Genomic DNA, 25,097 nt, shown 5'->3' with positions numbered 1-25,097 from the left:
AACTGTATTGGTTATCCATGGATCAGACTCGGGTTTGTAAGAAAACTGCCACAAAACTTATAAAGCCACAGCGCCACATTGTTACTTATACTTGGAAAGTATTCTAAGAAGATTATTGTATTTATAATCATGAGTAGTGTGCCTTAGTGCACTTAACTATGTGTAATTGGTAGAGCAATTGGCTTTAAGAAAAAAAAAAAAGGGTTTCATATGCAAATATATAAGCACTCTCTCTCTCTCTCTCTCTCTCTCTCTCTCTCTCTCTCTCTCTCTCTCTCTCTCTCTCTCTCTCTCTCTCTCTCTCTATGTATCTATCCATCTATCTATCTATCTATCTCTAATTGGACGAGACCGACCATAGTCAATATGGAACTGAAAAGGCTGTTAAGTTCATGCTTGAATGCATGCATGGAATCATTCCTTTCACACACAATCAAGACTTGAAAGTGTGAGGTCATCTGAGGTGTGTTGAATACAAGGGGTCACCTTCGTCTCCGTGGGATGTAAGTGAACTTACTGTTGGCCTGTGTTGTCTGTCGCAACCTTACCGATATGTCTACGTCATCCTAGCACCCTCCCTTCCCCCTCTTGAGTTTCTAGAAGGTTGTTAGGTTGTGTGAGAGGTTGTAGGAGTGAGATGTGGCAGCAAGGTTATTAGGGTGACTTTCCCTCATGCATTTCCCTCAACATCTACCCAAGGACAGAGGGCACAGCCAGTTGAACGCTTGATGTAGGTCCTCAGTTGAACTACAAGTGGCTGAATGTACTGTCTCGTGTGATGAAGACGTCATCATATCCTCTTTTATCATTCATTTATTCATCTCATCATTTATACATTCATACGGGTGTGTCCGGGTATGTGCACGTTCATCCTGTAGAAGAAATTGTAAGTACCCTTCACTTTACATATTCAAATTGGAAAGATTTATTCAAGAGTCTTTGAGAACATTGTTATTTTCTTTGGTTTACCGAAGAGCACACGGTGGTACGACCCTTGAGCACGACAGTACGACCCATGAGCACGACGGTACGACCCTTGAGCATGACGATACAACCCTTGAACACGATGGTACGACCCTTGAGCACGACAAGTACGACCCTTGAGCATGACAGGACGACCCTTGAGCACGACGGTACGACCCTTGAGCACGACAGTACAACCCTTGAGCACGACGGTACGACCCTTGAGCACGACGGTACGACCCTTGAGCACGACAGGACGACCCTTGAGCACGACGGTACGACCCTTGAGCACGACAGGACGAGCCTTGAGCACGACAGGACGACCCTTGAGCACGACGGTACGACCCTCGAGCACGACAGTACGACCCTTGAGCATGACGGTACGACCCTTGAGCATGACGGTACGACCCTTGAACACGACGGTACGAACCCTCATCACGACAGGACGACCCTTGAACTGTAGTACCTTTGGTTACACTAGTCTGACCCATGATTTGACCCCAATATAGAACACCTGACCCTCTGTTACCAAGCTGTTGTCACACGAAGACCATTCATGCACTGTGACCCACATGACAGCTTGCCAGTGACCCGCATGACATCCCCTCCTCCTCCAACAGGCAGTCACTCGTCCGTGCATGACGTGTTCCTGGCGTTCCTTCCTGGAATTCATGAGTAAGATCTCACGTGTTCCTTTGTTTCCTGTGGAAGTTTGTGAGGACCGGTCGATGTGGGGGTGGGGGAGGGAGGGGGAGGGGGGTCAGAGGTCAGTATGACCCCTAAGGTCATGGTCTCACAACCCCTCGTGTCTCCCTGTTGATGGTTGTGGAAATGGAAAGCATGAACGAGTGTTGTATTGATCCCCAAGATCTGCCTTTGTGTTATATGTATAAGCGAGTGGTGAACCTCACACACACACACACACACACACACACACACACACACACACACATCATCATCATCATCATCATCATCATCACAACACATGTGGTCATCATTGTGATGTATTAATATGCATACAGTGGCTGCATATGCAGACCGCAGTCATCATAATTCCTGCACAGCTCAGCATTGTTTACGTCGTCAGTGAAATGATCTTCAAAACAAAAACATGTCATTTATTTTAACAGGTCATTTTCTTCCTTGGTTCAGTGAGGGATTTGAACTCCCACATGGCTACATGAATGAAATGATCATTAACTTTACCTTGTCTGCAGGTATGGGAACCTCACCTGAGTACAGTCAATACATTAGAAAAAGAAATAAGATACTTCATTCCTGTATTAGCTAAACGCATCCATTATTAGACGGGGATAGCGATAGCAATGATAGATAGCCAAGTGTCATCGGGTTGTGTGTGTGAAATGTGTTAACCTTGAAGACTACAGGTCAACACGATTTAAATGCCGTCTGTCACTTGTTTTATTGTCAATGGATTTTGAATTGGCACCAACATTAATCTCTTAAATCCAGCCGGGTAATCCGGAATTGAGCTAGAGTTATTATTGACCCTCGGGTAATCCTGAATATAGCTTGAAGTCATTACATGCATAATAGATATAATATCCGTTCTTCATACATGAATCCTCAGCTTAACCCGAAGTTTATAACTAATACCACGTAACATTTGAAGATTAATCCATTTCAAATTCATCCCATCAGAGAACTGTGAACATCACAATGTCTCGTGGTAGCTGATCATCATTGTCGTAAGGTCAAAATGTTTTGCTGTTTGTTTTAAACGTCTGAAGACACGAAGGTGAACTTATCTTGGTTCCTGCCAAGGTCTGGGACATTGCCAGTGTCCCACCTTTTGCCACACTGTGAGGGGACAGTTCTAACAACCTCCATAAGGCTTAATACAGCATAATGACCGTACACAGTACTCATAGAGTGCTAGAGTACCGCAGGGAGAGCAATGGTTGGGTGGAAGAATGCATGGAATACATTGCATCTGCAGGAGGCATAACAGGTAAGGCCAGGGAGACGTGAAGAGTTTGGTCTTGGCCAACCCTGTACTAGGAGCAGCCACAGGGAACGTGTGTCAGAGATCTAGGAAGCCATGAGGTCTATTTATCTCGTTTATCTATCTAATATCATGACCGACGCGTCGGAATCATGGATGATCATATGATCTCGTCTACTAATGATTCTTGAGGGAAAACTGTCATCACACACGACAGCAAAAGACAATTACGAATAATCTATCGTAAATTTGACCCTATTTACATATGATTAATGGCAATAAGAACTAAAATTCATATGTTATCTACAAATACGATATTTTAACTTCCTTGAAAATGGAGTAAATCATATTTAGATGTATAATACAAAGGTCAAGAAATAATGTAGACCATAATTGGAATGAATGATGTATAATCCTCACCCCATGTACCTACCATATCCACACATGGTATAACTTTATGTTCACCGTTTGTACAATAACCTAACACATGAATCTATCTCCCTTTATGGTTATCTCGCGCCCTCCCCACACCCGAACACACGCTTCCGCATCCACATATATCCAGACCTCCACGGGAGAATGTGCGCTGTCATATCCACAGATATTAATCTGATTCAGATACTTCTATTAAAGATATTATCTGTTGAACAGATACGTCAGATCTTTTCTGTTGAACTGATGATACCTTGTTAGATATCTTTGGGGAACAGATACTACAATATAATATATCTGAGTTACAGATACTCCTGTATCGGATGTTTTGAGGAACAGATACAAATGCATCGTATATAATCTGAGAAACAGATACTGTTGTCTCAGATACTATCTGAGGAACAGATACTAAAGCATGGGGTATCTGAGGAACAGATACAGTAGTAACTTTAAGCGTACAGATCTCAAACTTAAGGTCACGTTAGGTTAGGTCAAGCTGTCACACTACGGTCGTACCGTTGTACCCTCGGGGTGTACCGTTGTACCATAAGGTCGTACCGTCGTCCTCCAGAGGTGTACCGTTGTACTAAATGGTCGTACCGTCGTCCACTAAGTGTGTACCGTTTCACTAAGTGGTCCTAACGCCGTCGTCCATAGGTGTACCGTTGTACCATAGGTGTACCGTTGTACCATAGCGTTGTAACATCTAAATAAACGCTTCGTTATGTTCCCCCGACCACATTGGTGTTGACGGATCAAATGATTTACGTCACCTCAAGTAACATTAAAGTCATCACTTCTTCCATATATATATTAACCGGCGTGTCCCGCGTTAGCGAGGTAGCGCAAGGAAACAGACGAAAGAATGGCCCAACCTACCCACATACAATGTATATATATAAACGCCTACACGCATATATACATACATATACACAGATATATATATATATATATATATATATATATATATATATATATATATATATATATATATATATATATCCTTACTTGCTGCCTTCATCCATTTCGTCGCCACCCCGCTACACGAAATAGAATTCCCCCTCCAGCAAGGCAGCGCCAGAAGCAGACAAAAGAGGCCACATTCGAACGAACGAATATATATATATATATATATATATATATATATATATATATATATATATATATATATAGTATTATACTTTGTCGCTGAGAGAGAGAGAGAGAGAGAGAGAGAGAGAGAGAGAGAGAGAGATTTTCACTTATATGAATGATACCGTAACCTAATGTTTCTATAAGACCAGTTCGATGTTGTTGTTTACCGTTAAATTCGCAATTGTTTACCAGGAGTGGAAGTCGCTGGCTGCGCTGCCGACGCTAATTATTACTACCAACTTTCTCTTTGTTACAAAGATTCAAAGCTGTTGATGTAATGTTGTTATGCTTGAACCTTTGTTTTGTGCATAATTGATGCTGTTCAGAGAAGGGGAAAAATCATTATTATTAACTAATTTTGTTGTGTTTGTGAGCATGACTTGTCAAGACAATCTTGAAGATTGTGGCAACTCATGACGAGACGTTGCCAGTTATGTTATTGTTGATCATTATTTGTTATTTTACCTTCTGATGTTATTATTAAGCTCAAAACTGTGTGTTTGTTGCCAAGGTAATCATATTCATTGTCGTTCAGTTACGTGCAGGGAGACCGTCATTATCATCCAAGCGAAACAAATGCTTGTGAAAAATGTGTCATGGTACAAAAAAAAAATGAACTTTTAATACGTTTGTGATGATGCAAGTGTGTTACGCCACAATTCCAGCCCTGCCTCGCTGATACCTTGAGCCGAGCGGGTCCGGTAAGAGCCTGGGAGCCGGTCCTCCAGTGTGGTGGCTCTTGTGGCTGGAGTATTACCGGGAACCTGTCATCCCTTGTGCCGGATCCAAGATAGCTTCCTCACGTAGCCTAGTGTTGCAAGAAGCGCCATATCATAACTTACGGAATGATTGACCAGTTACACAATACGTTTAAACCCAGGCTTGAAATATTTCGCTTCACATCCACAAATGATAGTTTTTACACCATAATTTTAAGAGAACCTGACAGGTCGTCCACTGTGCAGAGAAACGGTTGTCTTTCTAGTGTTGACAGACAAATTGAAGAGTTTCTTTCTCATTTCATGATCACAAACAGGTTCATTAGGTCTGTTGCCGTTTGACTTCAGCTGTATTAAATCTATATTTCCTACCAAGAACGGAAGAAGGATCCTGGAGGAGGAGGAGGAGGGATGTTCTGTAGCCCCGCCTGAAGCGATGGATCTTGAAAAATATATTTCATGGAGATTTATATTTTCCGGCGGAGTTACAAGCTTCCCCTGCTGATGCCTGCCAGCGGTGCGCGGTGCGCGTCGCACTATGTCTTCCTCCACACATGTCTTTGCTTTCTGGCAAATCCTGTCTGTGGAGAGCAGCTTGATTTTGAGGTGTGGATCGAGGATGTTAATTCAGGCGTCATTAGTTAGCTTAAATGACAGTGATGAGCGAAGATTTAAACAACCTCAGCGTAAATATCAGAGACGGTGTGTTTAAATGACTGTGCCAGACCCAGGTGTGGGGGGGTTGCAGACTTTACCTTCTACAAGGCTAGGATTATTTAGTCTCTCTCTCTCTCTCTCTCTCTCTCTCTCTCTCTCTCTCTCTCTCTCTCTCTCTCTCTCTCTCTCTCTCTCTCTCTCTCTCTCTCAATGAATGTGTTGCCTTTTCATGTATTCTCCTCGGCCACTTTCTCTCAGTTTCCCCCCTCTCAGTCATCCTTTCGTTTCCTACTCGCCAGCTTTCATCAACTGTCCACACCTCAGAACCTGTGTTTCCGTAGAGAAACGTAAATTAAATTCGTCAGTTTTATGGAGACCACATTTCTCTCAAGACCAGAAGCACGTCGGACCCAAGCAATCCACTCTGTTCTAAATTGCCTCTCCACTCTTCCCAGCACACGACGCACGCCTTCCCCGACACACTCCTTCTTAATTTCCTCAGAGAGCCTTCGGTTAGCACCAGGGACCATGCCTGAGGACTGTAGCGCATCACGCGAAGGATACCACAACGAGGAGATACCATAACAAGTAGAGACACTCGATAGTTAGATCAAGCGAAGGCTTCAAAGAGAACGTCCTCTACCATGACACAGGTGGAAACTCGGCCCAAGTTGGGTCTTCCTGCTTTAGCTGCAGAGTTTCGTCAGTTTGCCCCACCGGCGCTCGAGTAGTGTGAGCCTGAAGGAGCAATGCTGTGATACTGCAGGGTGATGCAGGGAGCCTGAAGTTGCGGGTAATTATAGTCGCTGGTGATATTGATTGTGGGCTCAAGTGCACGTCGGGGGTGAAGAGAGGCTCCACATGTAATGATGTAGTCAGTCGATCACGCCTCTCTCACACAGGATCACCTGTACTGAATGTCATCTGTTGAACTCACGATGAACCTTTCCCACTTGTTACCCTACTTCGAGCTCCTGTATGGACGGTTAATAACTATGATGGGGTGGAGTGGTTGGTTAGGCTCTTGTACTCACGTACGGAGAATGGGGAGTGGTTGGTTAGGCTGTTGTACTCACGTACGGAGAATAAGGTGTGGAATTGACGAATTACAGGAGTCCTGTGGTCGCCTTCGTTAACTGCTTTGGTTTAGTGACAATGATTTTGGGTTTCCAGTGGTCAAAGGCTATTTATTTTTTTTCTTCTATTTCCATGCTATTACTGAGAGTAGAGGTCAAGCTTGTGGCTTTGTAGTCTTTTGTCTCCTCGTAGTGAAGACGGTCGGGTGAAAAGTCTGTTTGTGTTGAAGTTCCAATACTTGGTGCTCCTACAGGACACGTGACATTGTGCATCACAGAGACATAATGTTCTCTTGGGATAATTCAAGGACGAGGCTTCGCTGTGTCGTCCTTGGGGTCTCGTCGAGTGTGGATTGTGCTTGGCAGCTCCTTCAGACTTTTGAGTTGATGTTCTTGTTGTGGCAGGAGGTTGCTGTCATGATGTTGTGTGTGTGTTCCAGAGAAATCTGGAAAATTGGTTCGGTAAGTGTTTCTGGGAATTGTAGATGACTGTGTGTCGTTTGGGATTCAAGTTAGTGTGCAGACTTTTGGGGGTTCAAGTTGTATTGTGTTGTGTAGGATTCAAGTTGTGTTGTGTAGACTTATGGGATTTAGGTTGTGCTGTGTAGAGTCCCTGAGAGTTCAAAATGTTGTGTTGTGTTGACCTGGTGTCACTGCTCTCTAGTTTATGGTACAGTGTTGATCAACTTCGTTGTCAGATGTTAAGTTAGTCCAGGGAGACATCATAACACTCCTGACGTACAACATTTAACTCGCTCTGGGGCCAGCAAGTAGTGGAATTTCATTAGAAGACAGATCCTGATTCCTCACGTCAGAGAAGCAGCTTGAAATTACATGCTAATCACGACATTGACTCCAAGAGGAGACACATATCCGGGGATCTTCATAGTGAAGCTAGCACTATATAGACAAGACTTTCCTTCGTTTTTGGAGGGAAACAAAGATTCCAAGGGAAACAATGGTAACCCAAAAAAAACCATGAAACTCACGTGATGAAACTTACAGTGGACAGCCAAGGCTGTTCAAGAAGACAATGACGACCCGTCTCAGCGGTTACCCCACTCAAGACTTCCGTGGTTTTGTCTTCAGCTTTGTTGACTATGAATCGTGTGCACGTCCCCAGCCGGATTCGAATCCTTGGCTGGCCAGTCGACCCACTGTCGACCAGCTTTTCATCATCTCTAAGCGTCTGGTCGATAAACGGGAACCTGGCTTACGTTGGGAATATATATATATATATATATATATATATATATATATATATATATATATATATATATATATATATATATATGTTATTGCGATGGACAAGATTAGGTATTCAGCTGCACGTGTCATCTCGACTACCATACACAAACTGTTCATGGTGACGCCCTCAGAGCCACAACCATAACCATCCACTTCTCCCCATCATATATACCGACCATACCTACAACATGTGACACGTTACCATTACCACAACATGTGACACGTTACCATTACCACAACATGTGACACGTTACCATTACCACAACAAGTGACACGTTACCATTACCACAACATGTGACACGTTACCATTACCACAACATGTGACACGTTACCATTACCACATGTGACAAGTTACCATTACCACACAACATGTGACAAGTTACCACCATTACCACACAACATGTCAGACCAGTTCATCGTCATCCCAACAGATAGACGTTTCTTAAGCAGGTCCTTCGTTCTCAAGAAGGTGATAGACCCAACGCATCATTAGACCTGACGAGCACTCTTCACCAACCTCCCTCTTCATCCCACAATCAATATCTGTGATTCTCCTTTTATAATGGCATGAGGCTCCAGGCTCGCCAGCCCCCTCCCATCTCCCCCCTTTGCATTATCTAATGGGCAAGTTGACAAAGACGGTGTCGAGACTTCCCATCCTCTCCATCTCTGCCCCTTCCTTACTCCCCATCTCCCCCAAGACGTCCACGGGTCACACTCTCGCCCCCTTCACCACTTCCTCTGCTATCCCACCCAGGACTGGAATCAGGACTTAGCCTCACCATCTAAGAGTCGGTCGCTTTACCCTCCTTGCCCCGTTTATCCCAAGACTCGTCATCCACTGGAACCCACCACTCATTGAACCATCATCCACTGGAACCCACCACTCATTGAACCATCATCCACTGGAACCCATCGGTCATTGAACCTTCATCCACTGGAACCCATCGTTCATTGAGCTATTATCCACTGGAACCCATCCTTCATTGAGCCATCATCCACTGGAATCCACCGTTCATTGAGCCACTGGAACCCATCGTTCATTGAGCCATCATCCACTGGAACCCATCGTTCATTGAGCCACTGGAACCCATCGTTCATTGAGCCACTGGAACCCATCGTTTAATGAGCCATCATCCACTGGAACCCATCACCCCACTTCAGTAATCGGCTTCGCAAGTGATCGATCCGACGCAGCAGTTCACCTCATTACCCTCGCCGCCTTCTTGGAATGTCTGGATGGCATCTCCTGTGTCTCTTCCATGAATGTCTCCAAGGGAAGGGGTAAGGGTATTTCTGGAGCCTCACTTCCATGGAAGTCTTGTGAGGTATCTGTGGGGCTTCTTCCAGGGATGTCTTGATGGTTTGTATGGTGCTTCTTCCAAGAACGTCTTAGATGTATCTATGGTGCTTCCAGGGATATTTGAGTTATCTATGGTGCTTCTTCCAGGAACGTTTTAGACGTATCTGAGTCGCTTCCAGGAACGTCTTGGACGTATCTGTGTTGCTTCCAGGAACGTCTTAGCCCTAGGGATCTCTGATGCTTCCAGGGACGTGTTTGAGGTGCCTGTGTTGTTTCATCACGTCCCGCGACCGCAATACTCAACATCACCTTCGACTCTTGTTGTCTCTGGGAAGTTTATGACGTCATGGTAGACCTTCACCGCTCCAGTACCTCCAGACACCACAAACACCCGCCTCCCCTCAACTTCTCTCACAGTTTTTCCGCCGTTCACCTCGTTTGGAAAACTAAGCCAACTGAAGGAGGAGCAGTCGAGCGAGGATATTCCCCTCCCCCCCTGGAAGACTCAGTCTTATACTCGCGACGTAACCACTACGAGAAAGTCATGCAGGTGTTGTACAGAAAATGAATGTTGCCTCCACACTGTGTTGTTTGATCTGTGTTCTTGAGGAGCAACACAAAGCCATGGTCTCCACTCTGGTATAGAAAGTGTATTGTCAATTTCCTTCGCTTCACACCGTGTTGGTCGCGGTTACTAACTTTCAAAACACACACACACACACACACACACACACACACACACACACACACACACACACATACACTGCATAACTCTGTGTTGCCTCTCACGGGCGGGTAACAAAGGTGATAGTTGCTCAAACTCTGCCATGTGTTGCTGGGGTCGGCCGCCAGATCATTATGGTCCTTACACCCAGTGTTCTCTGGTGGCTTTCGGTTCTTAAGATGAGTTTTGGAAGTTTAAGGATTGTGGGAGAACATGTTCTTGACCCGGGCTTTGAGCACGATGGTTCGGCCCTTTTATCATGGAGACACGACCACAGGTCGACTATCTCATGATACTGACACATATAGACCTTAGCAAGAAGTGGTTACTCTTCTCTAATTGGCTGTTACTTCCTAACTACCTAAGACCCAATCTGGTATAAGGTCACTCCTACACGGAATGTATTTCTGGTGAATTATTCTGGTTAAATATGAGTGTTTATGTTCACTTTGAAAGAACATTAAGATATAATGTTGAACCTAATGATATATTACATCATCGTATTCATATATATTACACCAAAGTGATATCCGGGCCTAATCCTGTGTTTGATATTTGATTATCTTTTCATTTGTTTGTGAATTTGTTTATTTGTGAGTTTAACCGCGAGCAGTGATACGTGATGTGATGTGGTGTGTGTTTATACTTGATGAAGGTCCCGTAAGGAGGACTTAATGGTCAGCCTTGACCACGACGTGGTGATGACACCCTTCCTGGAGGATTACCCAGACCTCACACTCGACCCCTGCAGTGTGAGCCAGACCTCACACTCGACCCCTGTAGTGTGAGCCAGACCTCACACTCGACCCCTGTAGAGTATGCCAGACCTCACACTCGACCCCTGTAGTGTGAGCCAGACCCCACACTCGACCCCTGTAGTGTGAGCCAGACCTCACACTCGACCCCTGAAGTATGAGCCAGACCTCACACTCGACCCCTGTAGTGTGAGCCAGACCTCACACTCGACCCCTGTAGAGTATGCCAGACCTCACACTCGACCCCTGTAGTATGAGCCAGACCTCACACTCGACCCCTGTAGTGTGAGCCAGACCTCACACTCGACCCCTGTAGTGTTAGCCAGACCTCACACTCGACCCCTGTAGTGTGAGCCAGACCTCACACTCGACCCCTGCAGTGTGATCCAGACCTCACACTCGACCCCTGCAGTGTGAGCCTGACCTCACACTCGACCCCTGTAGTGTTAGCCAGACCTCACACTCGACCCCTGTAGTGTGAGCCAGACCTCACACTCGACCCCTGCAGTGTGAGCCAGACCTCACACTCGACCCCTGCAGTGTGAGCCAGACCTCACACTCGACCCCTGCAGTGTGAGCCAGACCTCACACTCGACCCCTGCAGTGTGAGCCAGACCTCACACTCGACCCCTGCAGTGTGAGCCAGACCTCACACTCGACCCCTGCAGTGTGAGCCAGACCTCACACTCGACCCCTGTAGTGTGAGCCAGACCTCACACTCGACCCCTGCAGTGTGAGCCAGACCTCACACTCGACATGGGGGGGGGCTATCTTAGTTACGTTAATGCATTACCATCACGTGAACCATTGCTGTGTCATCACGTAATGGAAGTGCTAAGAGGGAGACGCCTCTCCTGCAGTGACGTCACGGCAGCATCACGTGCGGGACGCCTGCACTGCAGTGACGTCACGGCAGCATCACGTGCGGGACGCCTGCATCGCAGTGACGTCACGGCAGCATCACGTGGAGAGGCTCGTAAGCGGAGCAGGACGGGTGGGTGTGTGTGTGGACGTGGGCCGCTGCGTGAAGCCTCACCAACGGCCGGTGGGGTAGGAGTGAGCGAGGGGAGATGTACGCGCGGGAAGAGGGGAAAAGATGATGATAAAAATTATTACAAATACGTGACCCAGAGCGAACGAAGGATAATTACGTGACCCAGAGCGAACGAAGGATAATTACGTGACCCAGAGCGAACGAAGGATAATTACGTGACCCAGAGCGAACGAAGGATAATTACGTGACCCAGAGCGAACGAAGGATAATTACGTGACCCAGAGCGAACGAAGGATAATTACGTGACCCAGAGCGAACGAAGGATAATTACGTGACCCAGAGCGAACGAAGGATAATTCACTTACTGAAAAAGTACGGGGGGGGGGGGTCATGTACGGAAGAGGAAAGATAATTAAAGGAATTATAAGGGGATAAATAATTATTTATATGACCATCATCACGGCACTATCTGCAAAAATAGAAATTCCTCCGGACCTCGGCCTGGCAAACCCTCACCAAAATGGAAGTATTAAAATGGAGACAATAGTTACGACACAGCAGACAATGGGAGGAGGAACCAGGGTGAAACCCGGCCGCCATGTTGGACTCGCTTGGGTGCGGCAAGGGTTCGGTGGCGCCGGATTTCACTGAGTCGATGGTTCTTTTGTCGAGTCTGGGCGCCAAGAATACACGATGCCTGACTGACGTCAGAAGTATTTAGGGAAAGTTTATTTAAGTATATTTGTGAGAAAGACATGAAGTTCCACACTTAACAACTGTTCATCACTTCAGTATTGTGTCTGTCTGTCTGTGTGAGACTGCTGATGACGTCATCACCCACCATGATGTGATGTAATTAAGATCATGAATATAAGTCATGAGTTTAATTACGCATGACTGAACGTGGTGAAAGTTTGTGTGTGTGTGTGTGTGTGTGTGTGTGTGTGTGTGTTGTGCATGACGTGTACACACTACTACAACCTCAATTGTCGCTTCCCTCCCTTCCTAACCCCACCCCCCCCCTCCCTTCCTAACCCCACCTCTCCCACACCCTCCCTAAATGCCTCCCTTACCCCTCTCTCCAACCCTCTTAATGGGGTCTCTCTCTCTCTCTCTCTCTCTCTCTCTCTCTCTCTCTCTCTCTCTCTCTCTCTCTCTCTCTCTCTCTCTCTCACGAAAGAAGGGACCGACCGTTCACCCATCTTCTGTCACCCCAAATTTCATCTCTGTTTTCTTTAACTGTGTTGGTTGAGAGGGGGGTCAAGGCTTCCTCCCTCTGGGGTTCAGGAGGAAGGCAACTTAATTTCCTTATCAAGGAAGAATGAAATGTTGAACCTCCATAGAAACGACGACGAGAAGGGGGAAACACACACACACACACACACACACACACACACTCGCGTGCGCGCGCGAATATAGCTTTCATGGTACAATGGTGGTGTGTGTGCGGCCCAAAACAGCCTTATTGATCTCATGGTACGAACTTTCGCGATCGTTAAGGATGACTAATGGTCTTTTCCCGCCTCTGCGAGGTAGCGCCAGGAATAGACGACGGAGCACTCGTAGAAATACGGTCACTTCGCTCTTTTCCCCTCTAGTCTTGCTTTTGGAAATGATAATACAGGAGGGGATGACTTCCGAACCCCGCTCCTCTGCCTTGTCTTGAACGCCCTCATACATCGTCACACAGTATTTTCCCCTCAGTCCTCACTGTAGGGGAAACACTTTTAAGAACATACACAGATCCCATCATCCAGTTAACGATTCTTAATTTGGTCTTCAATACATGATAATGTACCACATCCCTCCCCCCCACAATACATGACGAGAGGAAAGCTGTTAGTGTTCATATTAACGAAGGTTTCTCTCCCAGCGCCTGGGCTGCCACAACACATTAATACAATAAACAAATCCAATCAAAGCTTTTTTTTCTTTTAGAAGCGACGGAAGCTTAATAAGCTTACGAAACGGAGGATTCAAAAGCTTCAGCTAAGCTGTTGTAACGTAGAAATCTGATCTCACACTGAGACAATGATACTGGTTGGTCACACGTTGTACTTTGTGAGGCAAAGTACCAGAGGTCAACTGTTGAAAGTAAACACCATCATTACTTTCCCAAACACGAGCACCTCGTTTCAAGATGACGTTAATTACGATCCGTAATTAACAATATTTTACAATATTTATCCTCGAGTTATCACATTTGCTTCCCTACCCCCCCCCCCCCCCTCTCTCTCTCTCTCTCTCTCTCTCTCTCTCAGTAGGGTGTGTGTGTTCAATTACCCGCTGAAACACACCTTGTATCATTCTTATCTTTTATCAGAAACACCCTGGCAGGGGACCCACCTATCTGTCTGTGTGTGTGTGTGTGTGTGTGTGTGAGAGAGAGAGAGAGAGAGAGAGAGAGAGAGAGAGAGAGAGAGAGAGAGAGAGTGTGTGTGTGTGTGTGTCTGTGTGTGTCGAGAAGTCCTTGAGAAACTTCTGGACTTGACCAAGTATCTTCCATATCTTACACCAATTAGAAACTTTCCCCCACGAACACCGTAAATTCACCAAGGCGGCGCGTGCCGCCACACACAGCCTCCTTGATCAGAGAGAACATGGCCACATCACAAATGATGACTATTGCCCACACAGGAGTCCACTCATGTACCCGATCGTGGGACATGGCGCTGCTGGGGACATGATTACAGATGCAAATTACGTATCGTTAAGTACCGTCTTTCTTATGCAAATTGATGTTAATGATTCTGTCCATTTTGGCGTCGTACGACCCCTGAGCACTGTACGACCCCCTGACCACAGTACGACCCCTGAACACTGTACGACCCTTGACCATGGTACGACCCTTGACCAAGGTACGACCCTTGACCACGATACGACCCTTGACCAGGGTACGACCCTTGACCATGGTACGACCCTTGACCAAGGTACGACCCTTGACCAAGGTACGAACCTTGACCAAGGTACGACTCTTGACCAAGGTAAAGTCCTTAAGCATGACAGTAGGAGTCTAGAACACGTCGTCACGATCCTAGAGTACGACTTTGCGTCCTTTGGGAATGTTGGTCCCTTTTTAAAGGCCGTCAAATGTCACCATATGTCCAAGTCTCGTACCCGTCGTGCTCAAGGGTCGTACCGTCGTGCTCAAGGATCGCACCGTCGTGCTCAAGTCTCGTACCCGTCATGCTCGTGTCGTACCGTCGTGCTCAAGGGTCGTACCGTCGTGCTCAAGGGTCGTACCGTCGTGCTCAAGGATCGCACCGTCGTGCTCAAGTCTCGTACCCGTCATGCTCGTGTCGTACCGTCGTGCTCAAGGGTCGTACCGTCGTGCTCAAGGGTCGTACCGTCGTGCTTAAGGGTCGTACCGTCGTGCTCAAGGGTCGCACCGTCGTGCTCAAGGGTCGTACCGTCGTGCTCAAGGGTCGTACCGTCGTGCTCAAGGGTCGTACCGTCGTGCTCAAGGGTCGTACCGTCGTGCTCAAGGGTCGTACCGTCGTGCTCAAGGGTCGTACAGTCGTGCTCAAGGGTCGTACGATCGTGCTCAAGGGTCGTACCGTCGTGCTCAAGGGTCGCACCGTCGTGCTCAAGTCTCGTACCCGTCATGCTCGTGTCGTACCGTCGTGCTCAAGGGTCGTACCGTCGTGCTTCAAAGGGTCTTCTACAGGAGCTCCAGCCATGGTCCGTTAAGCGTCGACTCAAACGTTAATAAAGTCCTATTAAGAAGGTCGGGGGTGTTAAGTCGACTTTAACTCCATCTTTCCTGGTGAATCGCAACCCTTTACCCTGGCGGCCACAACCCTTTGAGGGCCCCCCCCCCCCCAGACACGGCAGACTTTCCCTCTTGTCGCCTTCCATAACAGCGCGTACCTCACTCTCTCGCCTTTGTAAGGGACTCTTCGTCTCCCTTTTCCAAGGACTTTTTGCCGTCAAGATTTTACTGAAAGAGATGAAGTCTTTGTTTAGCCGAGCTGAGGAATTGTTATGGTTTGCCAGAGAGAATCACATGGACGATAGACCCAGGCTCAGGGAGTCACATGGACGATAGACCCAGGTTGAGGGAGTCACATGGACGATAGACCCAGGCTGAGGGAGTCACATGGACGATAGACCCAGGCTGAGGGAGTCACATGGACGATAGACCCAGGCTGAGGGAGTCACATGGACGATAGACCCAGGCTGAGGGAGTCACATGGACGATAGACCCAGGCCGAGGGAGTCACATGGACGATAGACCCAGGCTGAGGGAGTCACATGGACGATAGACCCAGGCTGAGGGAGTCACATGGACGATAGACCCAGGCTGAGGGAGTCACATGGACGATAGACCCAGGCTGAGGGAGTCACATGGACGATAGACCCAGGCTGAGGGAGTCACATGGACGATAGACCCAGGCTGAGGGAGTCACATGGACGATAGACCCAGGCTGAGGCAGTCACATGGACGATAGACCCAGGCTGAGGAGGTATCTCAATATATACCAAAGTAACTCCGTCTGTCTACCAGAGACGCGACAACACATTTGAAGCGACGGTGAGGAAAGTAGGTGAGTATGGTAGCGTGGGGTGGTCTTGGTGGGTGGGTGTGACGCGAGCGTGACGATGTGGGGGTTGGGTGGTGTTGGGGGAGAGACACGGTGTGACGCTCCCCGTCCGCCGTCACTCGCCGTGAACCGCGTTGGCCATAGAGAGACGCGTCTGCCATCATGTTTGGACGCCACGGTCGTAGACGGAGCCCACACCCGAAAGAATATCTACATCTACATAACCGTAGTTCGCTGTTGTGCTCGTGTGTACGCTTGGGGTGATTACGTAGTTAACTGTATCGTGGTTAACTACTGGTTTTGTACAGTGAGGGAGGTCTCCACTCATGGGGGCACCATCTCACTTTTTTAAACTTCTGTTTACGTATTGTACCACAGCAAAGCTTGAGCCATTTATTTAAAGTTCTCGTGACTTATTATTCGTCTTTGCATCTGTAAGAGACCCGTTCACTGTAGACAAAGTCGGAGTGCTTTAGAAACTCAAAGGCTTTTGATCAAGTCACACGTGACTCGTCTGTCTTTCTCGGTGAGCAAAACTTTACAGCTTCTAACCTGGTGGTGACGGCACGGACCACAGTGTTTGTGGGAATACCGATGGTGATGTTGGCTTGATTTGCTGTTCATGGTGGTCGGTGGCCACCATTATGGTAATGGCATAGTTCCGGTGTTGGGGGGAGACGAGGTACCTGCAGTGATTCACTCCCCCTTCCCACACCCTACCCCTTACCCTAAGGGGGGGTGATGTCATGCCCCCCCCCCCCCCCTTCCTTTATGAGTGATAGTCACACCACAACCCATATCTTGACGCTACCTTAAACACACACCAACACAAATCTTCAAGTTTCAAAACCAGTTTGAGAATGTCAACATTGCATAGATCTTTGGAGGGGGGAAAAAAAGAGAAACACGATTGAAATAACATGACCAATAAACTTGTAACGAAGGATGTAAAGATGTCCTCAGTTATTAGTAGATGAATGATGTAGGGAGCATGTAGCTGTAGATGAATGATTTAGAGATCATACAATTGTAGATGAATGATGTAGGGAGCATGTAGCTATAGATGAATGATGTAGACAGCATTATTAAGTTTCAAACGTTATATTATACCAGAGTTAAAGAGATGGGGCCCCACGAGTGAAGAACTCCCTCCCTGTATAGCACACAGTTAATTACTAATAAATAAATATAACAAATTAGGCCCAAAATTTATATTAAAAAAAAGAAAAGTCGCAGTTTCCCTTGACCTTAAACTGGTACTTCAAGCTAAAACTGTAGCGTCTCCTGCGACCCCTAGCACAGCCCGTGCCGTGCGTCAGGCCTTGAATAACAATAAGCCTTCGTCGGGGTTCTGGATCTCCCAAGTCTTGGCCCATAAGTCTCGACCTATTTTATCCTAGCGACCAGCGCGTCCATCTTTCCCCCAACGCCATTTATCTCGAGTCCCACCTTTCCATTACCGTGTGTGTGTGTGTGTGTGTGTGTGTGTGTGTGTGTGTATAGATTCGCCAAGCCTGAGCCTGACACGGGCTGTTGTCGTCAGTGATAGCCCGTTCTCGGGTGTGCCATTATTGGCACATGTCGGGGTATCTTAGTGTTGTCACTACCATATCACTGAGGGTACGGTCTAGTCACAGTTTGAATAGTCTTCCGATCCTATAAGAACGTGATTCTTATCGGTTTCCATCATTACAATGACGTTAATGACCCGAAAGTCGATGGGTCTATCACCTTAAAACAAAAGCATGATGCCTGGTGATGCTTCCAGCCAGTTACTGGCAGCTGTTATCTACAGAAACATGAGGAGGTGATAGTGTGACTGCTAGATAACCTTGTCAAATATAATGTTATGAAGGATACAGCGCACTCCATACTGTTTTACCCACATACGAGCCGTCACAACCCAGCTGGGTGTAACTAACCACACACACACACAATGATGCGGATACAAAACCCATCCGTAAATAAAGGTACCAGCCCGTGCACACACACACACACACACACACACACACACACACACGTACGTACACACGGGCTGACACCAATTATACCGAGCGAACCAACGACTCCAGACCTGAATTTGCGCAACACTTGCCTGTGTTTGATTTTGCGGAAATTCTCTTCTGCTGCCACACACACACACACACACACATATATATATATATATATATATATATATATATATATATATATATATATATATATATATATATATGAACTGAAATGGTGTCAAGTTCATAAGACTATGGAAAATATTGGGTAAAAACTGGTTCGAACCTTCACGTATGCGAGGCAAGGCCACCGAGGGGGGCTTACGGTTAACAAAAAGCTTTGAGCTTACACAATACAGAAAGCTAATATCTCTGAACTAAGCTTTAAAAAAAATGCTTATGCTTCTTTGTGAAATAACGCTCAGAGCGATGAATCAAACGGTCAAGTTTAGCTGCAGCATCGGGAAAGCAGGTCACGGTGATGACCTGTGACATCACCGGAAGCCGAACACTATATATATATATAAGTCTCGTGATGCACTACTGCAGCGAGGCGCCAACAATATTATTCCACACGAGTCAGGTCACCAGACTGACTTACCATGCACCAACAAAGCCGTGCGCCATCCGTGCAAGAACAAGTCTTAAGTAAGGGAAGCCTGTCATGCGTGTATGCACGACTGGATGGCGGGAAGCGATGGTGGTGCGGGTAGGCTATAGCGAAAGATGACGGGAGGCTTGAGCAAGGCGAGGATGAGGGCGTGAAGATGACGGGAGGCTTGAGCAAGGCGAGGATGAGAGCGTGTGAAGATGACGGGAGGCTTGAGCAAGGCGAGGATGAGAGCGTGAAGATGACGGGAGGCTTGAGCAAGGCGAGGATGAGGGCGTGAAGATGACGGGAGGCTTGAGCAAGGCGAGGATGAGGGCGTGTGAAGATGACGGGAGGCTTGAGCAAGGCGAGGATGAGAGCGTGAAGATGACGGGAGGCTTGAGCAAGGCGAGGATGAGAGCGTGAAGATGACGGGAGGCTTGAGCAAGGTGAGGATGAGAGCGTGAAGATGACGGGAGGCTTGAGCAAGGCGAGGATGAGAGCGTGAAGATGACGGGAGGCTTGAGCAAGGTGAGGATGAGAGCGTGAAGATGACGGGAGGCTTGAGCAAGGTGAGGATGAGAGCGTGAAGATGACGGGAGGCTTGCGCAAGGTGAGGATGAGAGCGTGAAGATGACGGGAGGCTTGAGCAAGGTGAGGATGAGAGCGTGAAGATGACGGGAGGCTTGAGCAAGGCGAGGATGAGGGCGCGAAGATGACGGGAGGCTTGAGCAAGGCGAGGATGAGAGCGTGAAGATGACGGGAGGCTTGAGCAAGGTGAGGATGAGAGCGTGTGAAGATGACGGGAGGCTTGAGCAAGGTGAGGATGAGAGCGTGAAGATGACGGGAGGCTTGAGCAAGGCGAGGATGAGAGCGTGAAGATGACGGGAGGCTTGAGCAAGGTGAGGATGAGAGCGTGAAGATGACGGGAGGCTTGAGCAAGGCGAGGATGAGAGCGTGAAGATGACGGGAGGCCTGAGCAAGGTGAGGATGAGAGCGTGAAGATGACGGGAGGCTTGAGCAAGGCGAGGATGAAAGCGTGAAGATGACGGGAGGCTTGAGCAAGGCGAGGATGAGAGCGTGAAGATGACGGGAGGCTTGAGCAAGGTGAGGATGAGAGCGTGAAGATGACGGGAGGCTTGCGCAAGGTGAGGATGAGAGCGTGAAGATGACGGGAGGCTTGAGCAAGGTGAGGATGAGAGCGTGAAGATGACGGGAGGCTTGAGCAAGGCGAGGATGAGGGCGTGAAGATGACGGGAGGCTTGAGCAAGGCGAGGATGAGAGCGTGAAGATGACGGGAGGCTTGAGCAAGGTGAGGATGAGAGCGTGTGAAGATGACGGGAGGCTTGAGCAAGGTGAGGATGAGAGCGTGAAGATGACGGGAGGCTTGAGCAAGGCGAGGATGAGAGCGTGAAGATGACGGGAGGCTTGAGCAAGGTGAGGATGAGAGCGTGAAGATGACGGGAGGCTTGAGCAAGGCGAGGATGAGAGCGTGAAGATGACGGGAGGCCTGAGCAAGGTGAGGATGAGAGCGTGAAGATGACGGGAGGCTTGAGCAAGGCGAGGATGAAAGCGTGAAGATGACGGGAGGCTTGAGCAAGGCGAGGATGAGAGCGTGAAGATGACGGGAGGCTTGAGCAAGGTGAGGATGAGAGCGTGAAGATGACGGGAGGCTTGAGCAAGGTGAGGATGAGAGCGTGAAGAGACAGAATTGTGGTGGGACTTACGGGAGTGGAGGTCTGAGGGTGGGATGTTAATGGTGGTGAGTAGGTGAGTAATGCGAGGGACGGGTGTGGTGAATACGTTTATGAAAGTAGGAGTAATGGAGATTATTTAGCGAGTTGGTGGGGTGTGGAAATCTGGTAGAGAACTAAAAAGTATAAGTGTGGCGGGAGGTAAACGAGAGAATAACCGGAAGTTAGGTATATTAACCAAAGGCAACGGGTATGTAGGAGAGAGTAACAATTATGATCAGTTTCGAGGAGGATTAATAAGAATCAAGTTTCTAGTAAATTAATGAGAAAAGTTTGTTAAGGTAGATTCAGTGGTAGATTAATGAGAAAGGTGTGTAGAGGTAGATTAATGAGTGATTGGAAGCAGGGCTATGAGTAGAGAATAAGTTAATCACAATACATAATTACGCTCTTAGTGAAAGCAGTTGCCAAAGTACACCGTCACTGTATCTAAGAAGGCAAGGACCCGGAGACGAGCCACCAGCAGCCCATAACCCGCCACCAGCTACACCAGCGCTCCAGAGTAGTAATAAAACGTGAGAAAAATCAACAGGAAAATCAGGTTACCCAAGGCCGGAATTCCTTTCCCGTTCTGACAAGCGTAGAGGCTCACAGACAAGTTGTGCAACGGGCAGCTTGAGTGGTGGGCAACAACTTGCACGAGGTGTCAACACTCACCACACAAGGGAACACATGCTCAGTCTAATGGCCCGGCAACGACTCTGTGCTCCGGACATTTGAGTCAGATGTGTAGACCACTATTCAATATACTGGTATGATTAATTTTCAGCGGAAAAAAATATATAAGATTTCGTGATTAATAACTGTTAAGACACCTGATGCACTTATTTTCTGATATCAATTTTTCTAACCTGGGTCGTAGGTGTTCATCAATTATTGCTCTGTTATCCCATGACATGAATTTACAGATAAGATATGAAATTATATTCGGGGAAAACTTTACATTTGCACCATCACTATCACAGCGACGCGAGGCTGCTGCGTCAACCCGCCTCCGTAAGCGCATCAATACTACTGACTTTGTTTTCTCTTTTGGAACGCCACCAGGGAGTCTGTGCTCTAAGGGCTCTCCCTGAGAGCTCACGAGGGACCACCGGCCTGTGCTTCACCTCCGGAGGTAACTCTCTTACTGCTAAATCCCATTGCCCGCACCGACGTGATTGGTCCCGCCTACCATGACGTCACGTGACTCATGGCCAATCACACGCTTTCAAGCCTCCCTATTTTCCTACATTACTTTTGCTTCGAGGTTTGCCGTGCCTTTGGGTAATGCACGCCTTGACCAACGTCAAGGTACGTCAGAGAAGCCCTTGAGGCATGAGATGTGGCCACAGAAGCTCTCGAGCGAGCGGACAACCTCCCAAACTGACGTGGTGGGCGGTGAGATGAGCGCCAGCCTCGGATCAATAAGGAGCTGACTGTGCTGGTAGCAGAACCCGCCCGCACTCGCCTCCCCTACCTACCTGGCAACGGTTTTAGCCATTTGCCTTACTTAGCAACTCAAGGCGATGCGACAGTGCCACACGCAACACTACCTAGCTTGCTTTGTGTTGCTGGGAAGAGAATAGGGAAGTTACCCTGGGTGTTGAGAGCTGTTAGATTTTCCCAGCCCCTGGCGTGGGTTGACTTGTGGGGTTGTGACCAGTAGCTATCGGACGTGGTTTCCAACCAAGCGATGCTGGAGAGTTGTAGTGGCAGCATAGTGCTATGTAGTCAATGGGAGGTGGTAATGATTTTTAATGGCGGTTATTGTGACTGCGTAATGTTACGATCGTTGTTGACTATTATTAATTGGGAATAATGGACTGTGACGTGAATATAAATGGGTTTTGACTACATAGTTCTCTATTGAAGAATTAAAATGCTTGTCAGTAATGGGTGATGCATTATTAATGGGTTATGACGAAAAGAGATTATTGCCTAAAGGTTGAACACTCTACATTCATATACATGATGTTGCCATATCATTCAACATTCAAGCGTTTTGAGAAACATCTTCATAAACATTTATCTTGATAATCACGAGTGTCTGTCAGTCGGGAGGCTGGATATTGGCGGTGTAAGTTGGCGGGGAAATAATGATTGGACATGAAATTGTGTGTACTACATGGCCGGGGTCAGTACTAGGTATGTGGGGGCCTCTTATTGATCCATGAGTCTGAACACTTCATAAGGGTTTCTTTACATACAGTAGTGAACTTGTTTTTCATGATGTCTATATAAACAAAAAAGTATTTATCTGGTATAACCTTATCACATCGATAGGGAGGGAAAGAAATTAAGACCATTCTTGCATGCAGGAGCTCTGGATAAGGAACCCATAGAGCAGGAAAGTATATTATGTAATATTGATAACTGTAAACACAGTCCTCTTGTACACTTTTGTCCCTGTTAATTTTACCATGAATTTCATCAGCGGTTCTGAACAAACTAAGTTATCGAAGCTTGTAAACAGCAACACCAAACAACTTTCATCTGACCTGATACTGAAACTGACTCGTTACTTTGTACTTGGAAAGCCAATTACCACGCCGTTTGGTACAGTAATGTTGTTTCGGCTCTGGCGAATATGATACAAAATCGGATGTAAAATTCATGGCGTTGGAAGGGAATGTTTAGAGGGTAACCTTGGCGGCCAAGCCAGCAGGTGTGTTGCCCTCCTGACAACCTTAACAGCTTTCACATACGAATATCACGAGCTCTCTCTCTCTCTCTCTCTCTCTCTCTCTCTCTCTCTCTCTCTCTCTCTCTCTCTCTCTCTCACATAATTATATACTTCTGTGACCACCTGCGAAGTACAATGTATAACAAAAGGTACATAAAAAACCGGGGATACAGTTTACCTGAGCTAGAAACACACCTTTTATCATCAAATCATAATCTTTTCCACTTGTGATTCTACATTATAGCATTTGGTCGTTAATGCTAGCAAAAAAGCATCATTTATTGTTACGCTTCGGGTGTAGACTCCAACCGTTTACAGCAGCTGGTTTGCTCGTCCTAAACACCACAGAGAATGTTGCCACATACTGTCATTATTATATGAATCAGAGGGGAACAACTGGCTCCATGAAGAGGCAGTATAATCGCAATATTGGACCTCGTTTTTTTTCTAGAGGAAGTGGGAATTGCTATTTTTCGTATATATATATATATATATATATATATATATATATATATATATATATATATATATATATATATATATATTAATAATATATATATATGTATATATATATATATTAATAATATATATATATATATGTATATTAGTGAAGTAAACAGCATTGGTGATCTTACATTATATTTTACTGTGGACATTAATTCGCTATTTCCAGGGCAATCTGGAGGTAAGAATTATATTTTTTGAGGAGTGTAAATACGAGTCTTTAGCATTTGTATAAGGTTTTGGAAGTCTGTGGGAGAAACAATTAAGATATTCCGTGAATCCATATTGCTGGTTACATGATTAGATCCCCCTGTGTCAGGGTTACACAGATGGATTTTATGACCCCATTGTTTTAGAGTAGGTTTTAATTTCTGTGGCTGGGAATGCAATTTACTTTTTCAAATGACCACACGTCTTTGCATTGCAGCGCCACTTTCCGTGTCGGGAAATTTCAATTTGCTTTAACGATTTTGTGAAATGAGTGGAATAATTGACGTTCTTCCCAGGGTGCCCTTTTCAGTAAAAAATAACCTCGGTGCAAAATACATAGTTCTTTTTGTCCTTCTTAGCAGTCATATTTCAGGCAAATCCTATGCATGTTGCATTTTTTTTTTTTTTACTCTGCTATTCTTTCAAAGTTCAGAATATACAGGAAAGTCGTTTTAGCGTGAGGATTTTATTATTTTTTTTTTTTTTGGGGGGGGGGTTCGAACGACCATAATCAACTAAATATAATGTCATTTGTTTAAGGTTAATGATGTTAAGGGAATGAGTCCTTCTCTTCGTCTGGTCCCGACGCTGCCTCGCTGATGCGGGAAACGCCATACGACCATAAAAGAAAAAGAATATTATTATTATGTACAAATGACTATGTCCTTCACTGCATTGCCTCTACTTCAAGAATATCCTTAATTAAGTGTCTGGGTTTGGCGGGAATTGCACTGCACATTTGAGGTGGGGTCAGGTCTTCACCCATGCTTTGGTATGTAAAGATTCTCTTGATTAATCTTAACAATCTCTTGCCATTAATCTTAACAACCCCTTGCCAATTCTTGATTGATTGTTACAACGTGGGAAAA

At 46.5% G+C, this 25,097-nt stretch overlaps 1 protein-coding gene across 20 annotated transcripts in view; it reads right to left on the bottom strand.

The window, feature by feature from the left end:
• LOC139745723 (uncharacterized) overlaps positions 1–21,988 on the bottom strand; it is a 107,405-nt gene extending 85,417 nt beyond the window's left edge. For 5 of the 20 annotated variants that reach the window (XM_071656188.1, XM_071656194.1, XM_071656203.1 and 2 more), the window contains exon 1: positions 21,396–21,841. Coding sequence is in view for 7 of the 20 variants with exons in the window: in XM_071656184.1 (XP_071512285.1) it covers positions 21,701–21,855 (155 nt within the window). In the remaining 13 variants the exon portion in view is untranslated. Of the gene's footprint in view, positions 1–21,395 lie in introns of all 20 variants that reach the window. The other 15 variants (XM_071656184.1, XM_071656187.1, XM_071656186.1 and 12 more) reach the window with 10 other exon arrangements.
• Positions 21,989–25,097: the final 3,109 nt, after the last annotated feature.

Source organism: Panulirus ornatus, chromosome 62 (assembly GCF_036320965.1).
Source record: "Panulirus ornatus isolate Po-2019 chromosome 62, ASM3632096v1, whole genome shotgun sequence".
Taxonomy (NCBI): domain Eukaryota; kingdom Metazoa; phylum Arthropoda; class Malacostraca; order Decapoda; family Palinuridae; genus Panulirus; species Panulirus ornatus.
This window is presented reverse-complemented; position numbering and strand designations above follow the sequence as displayed.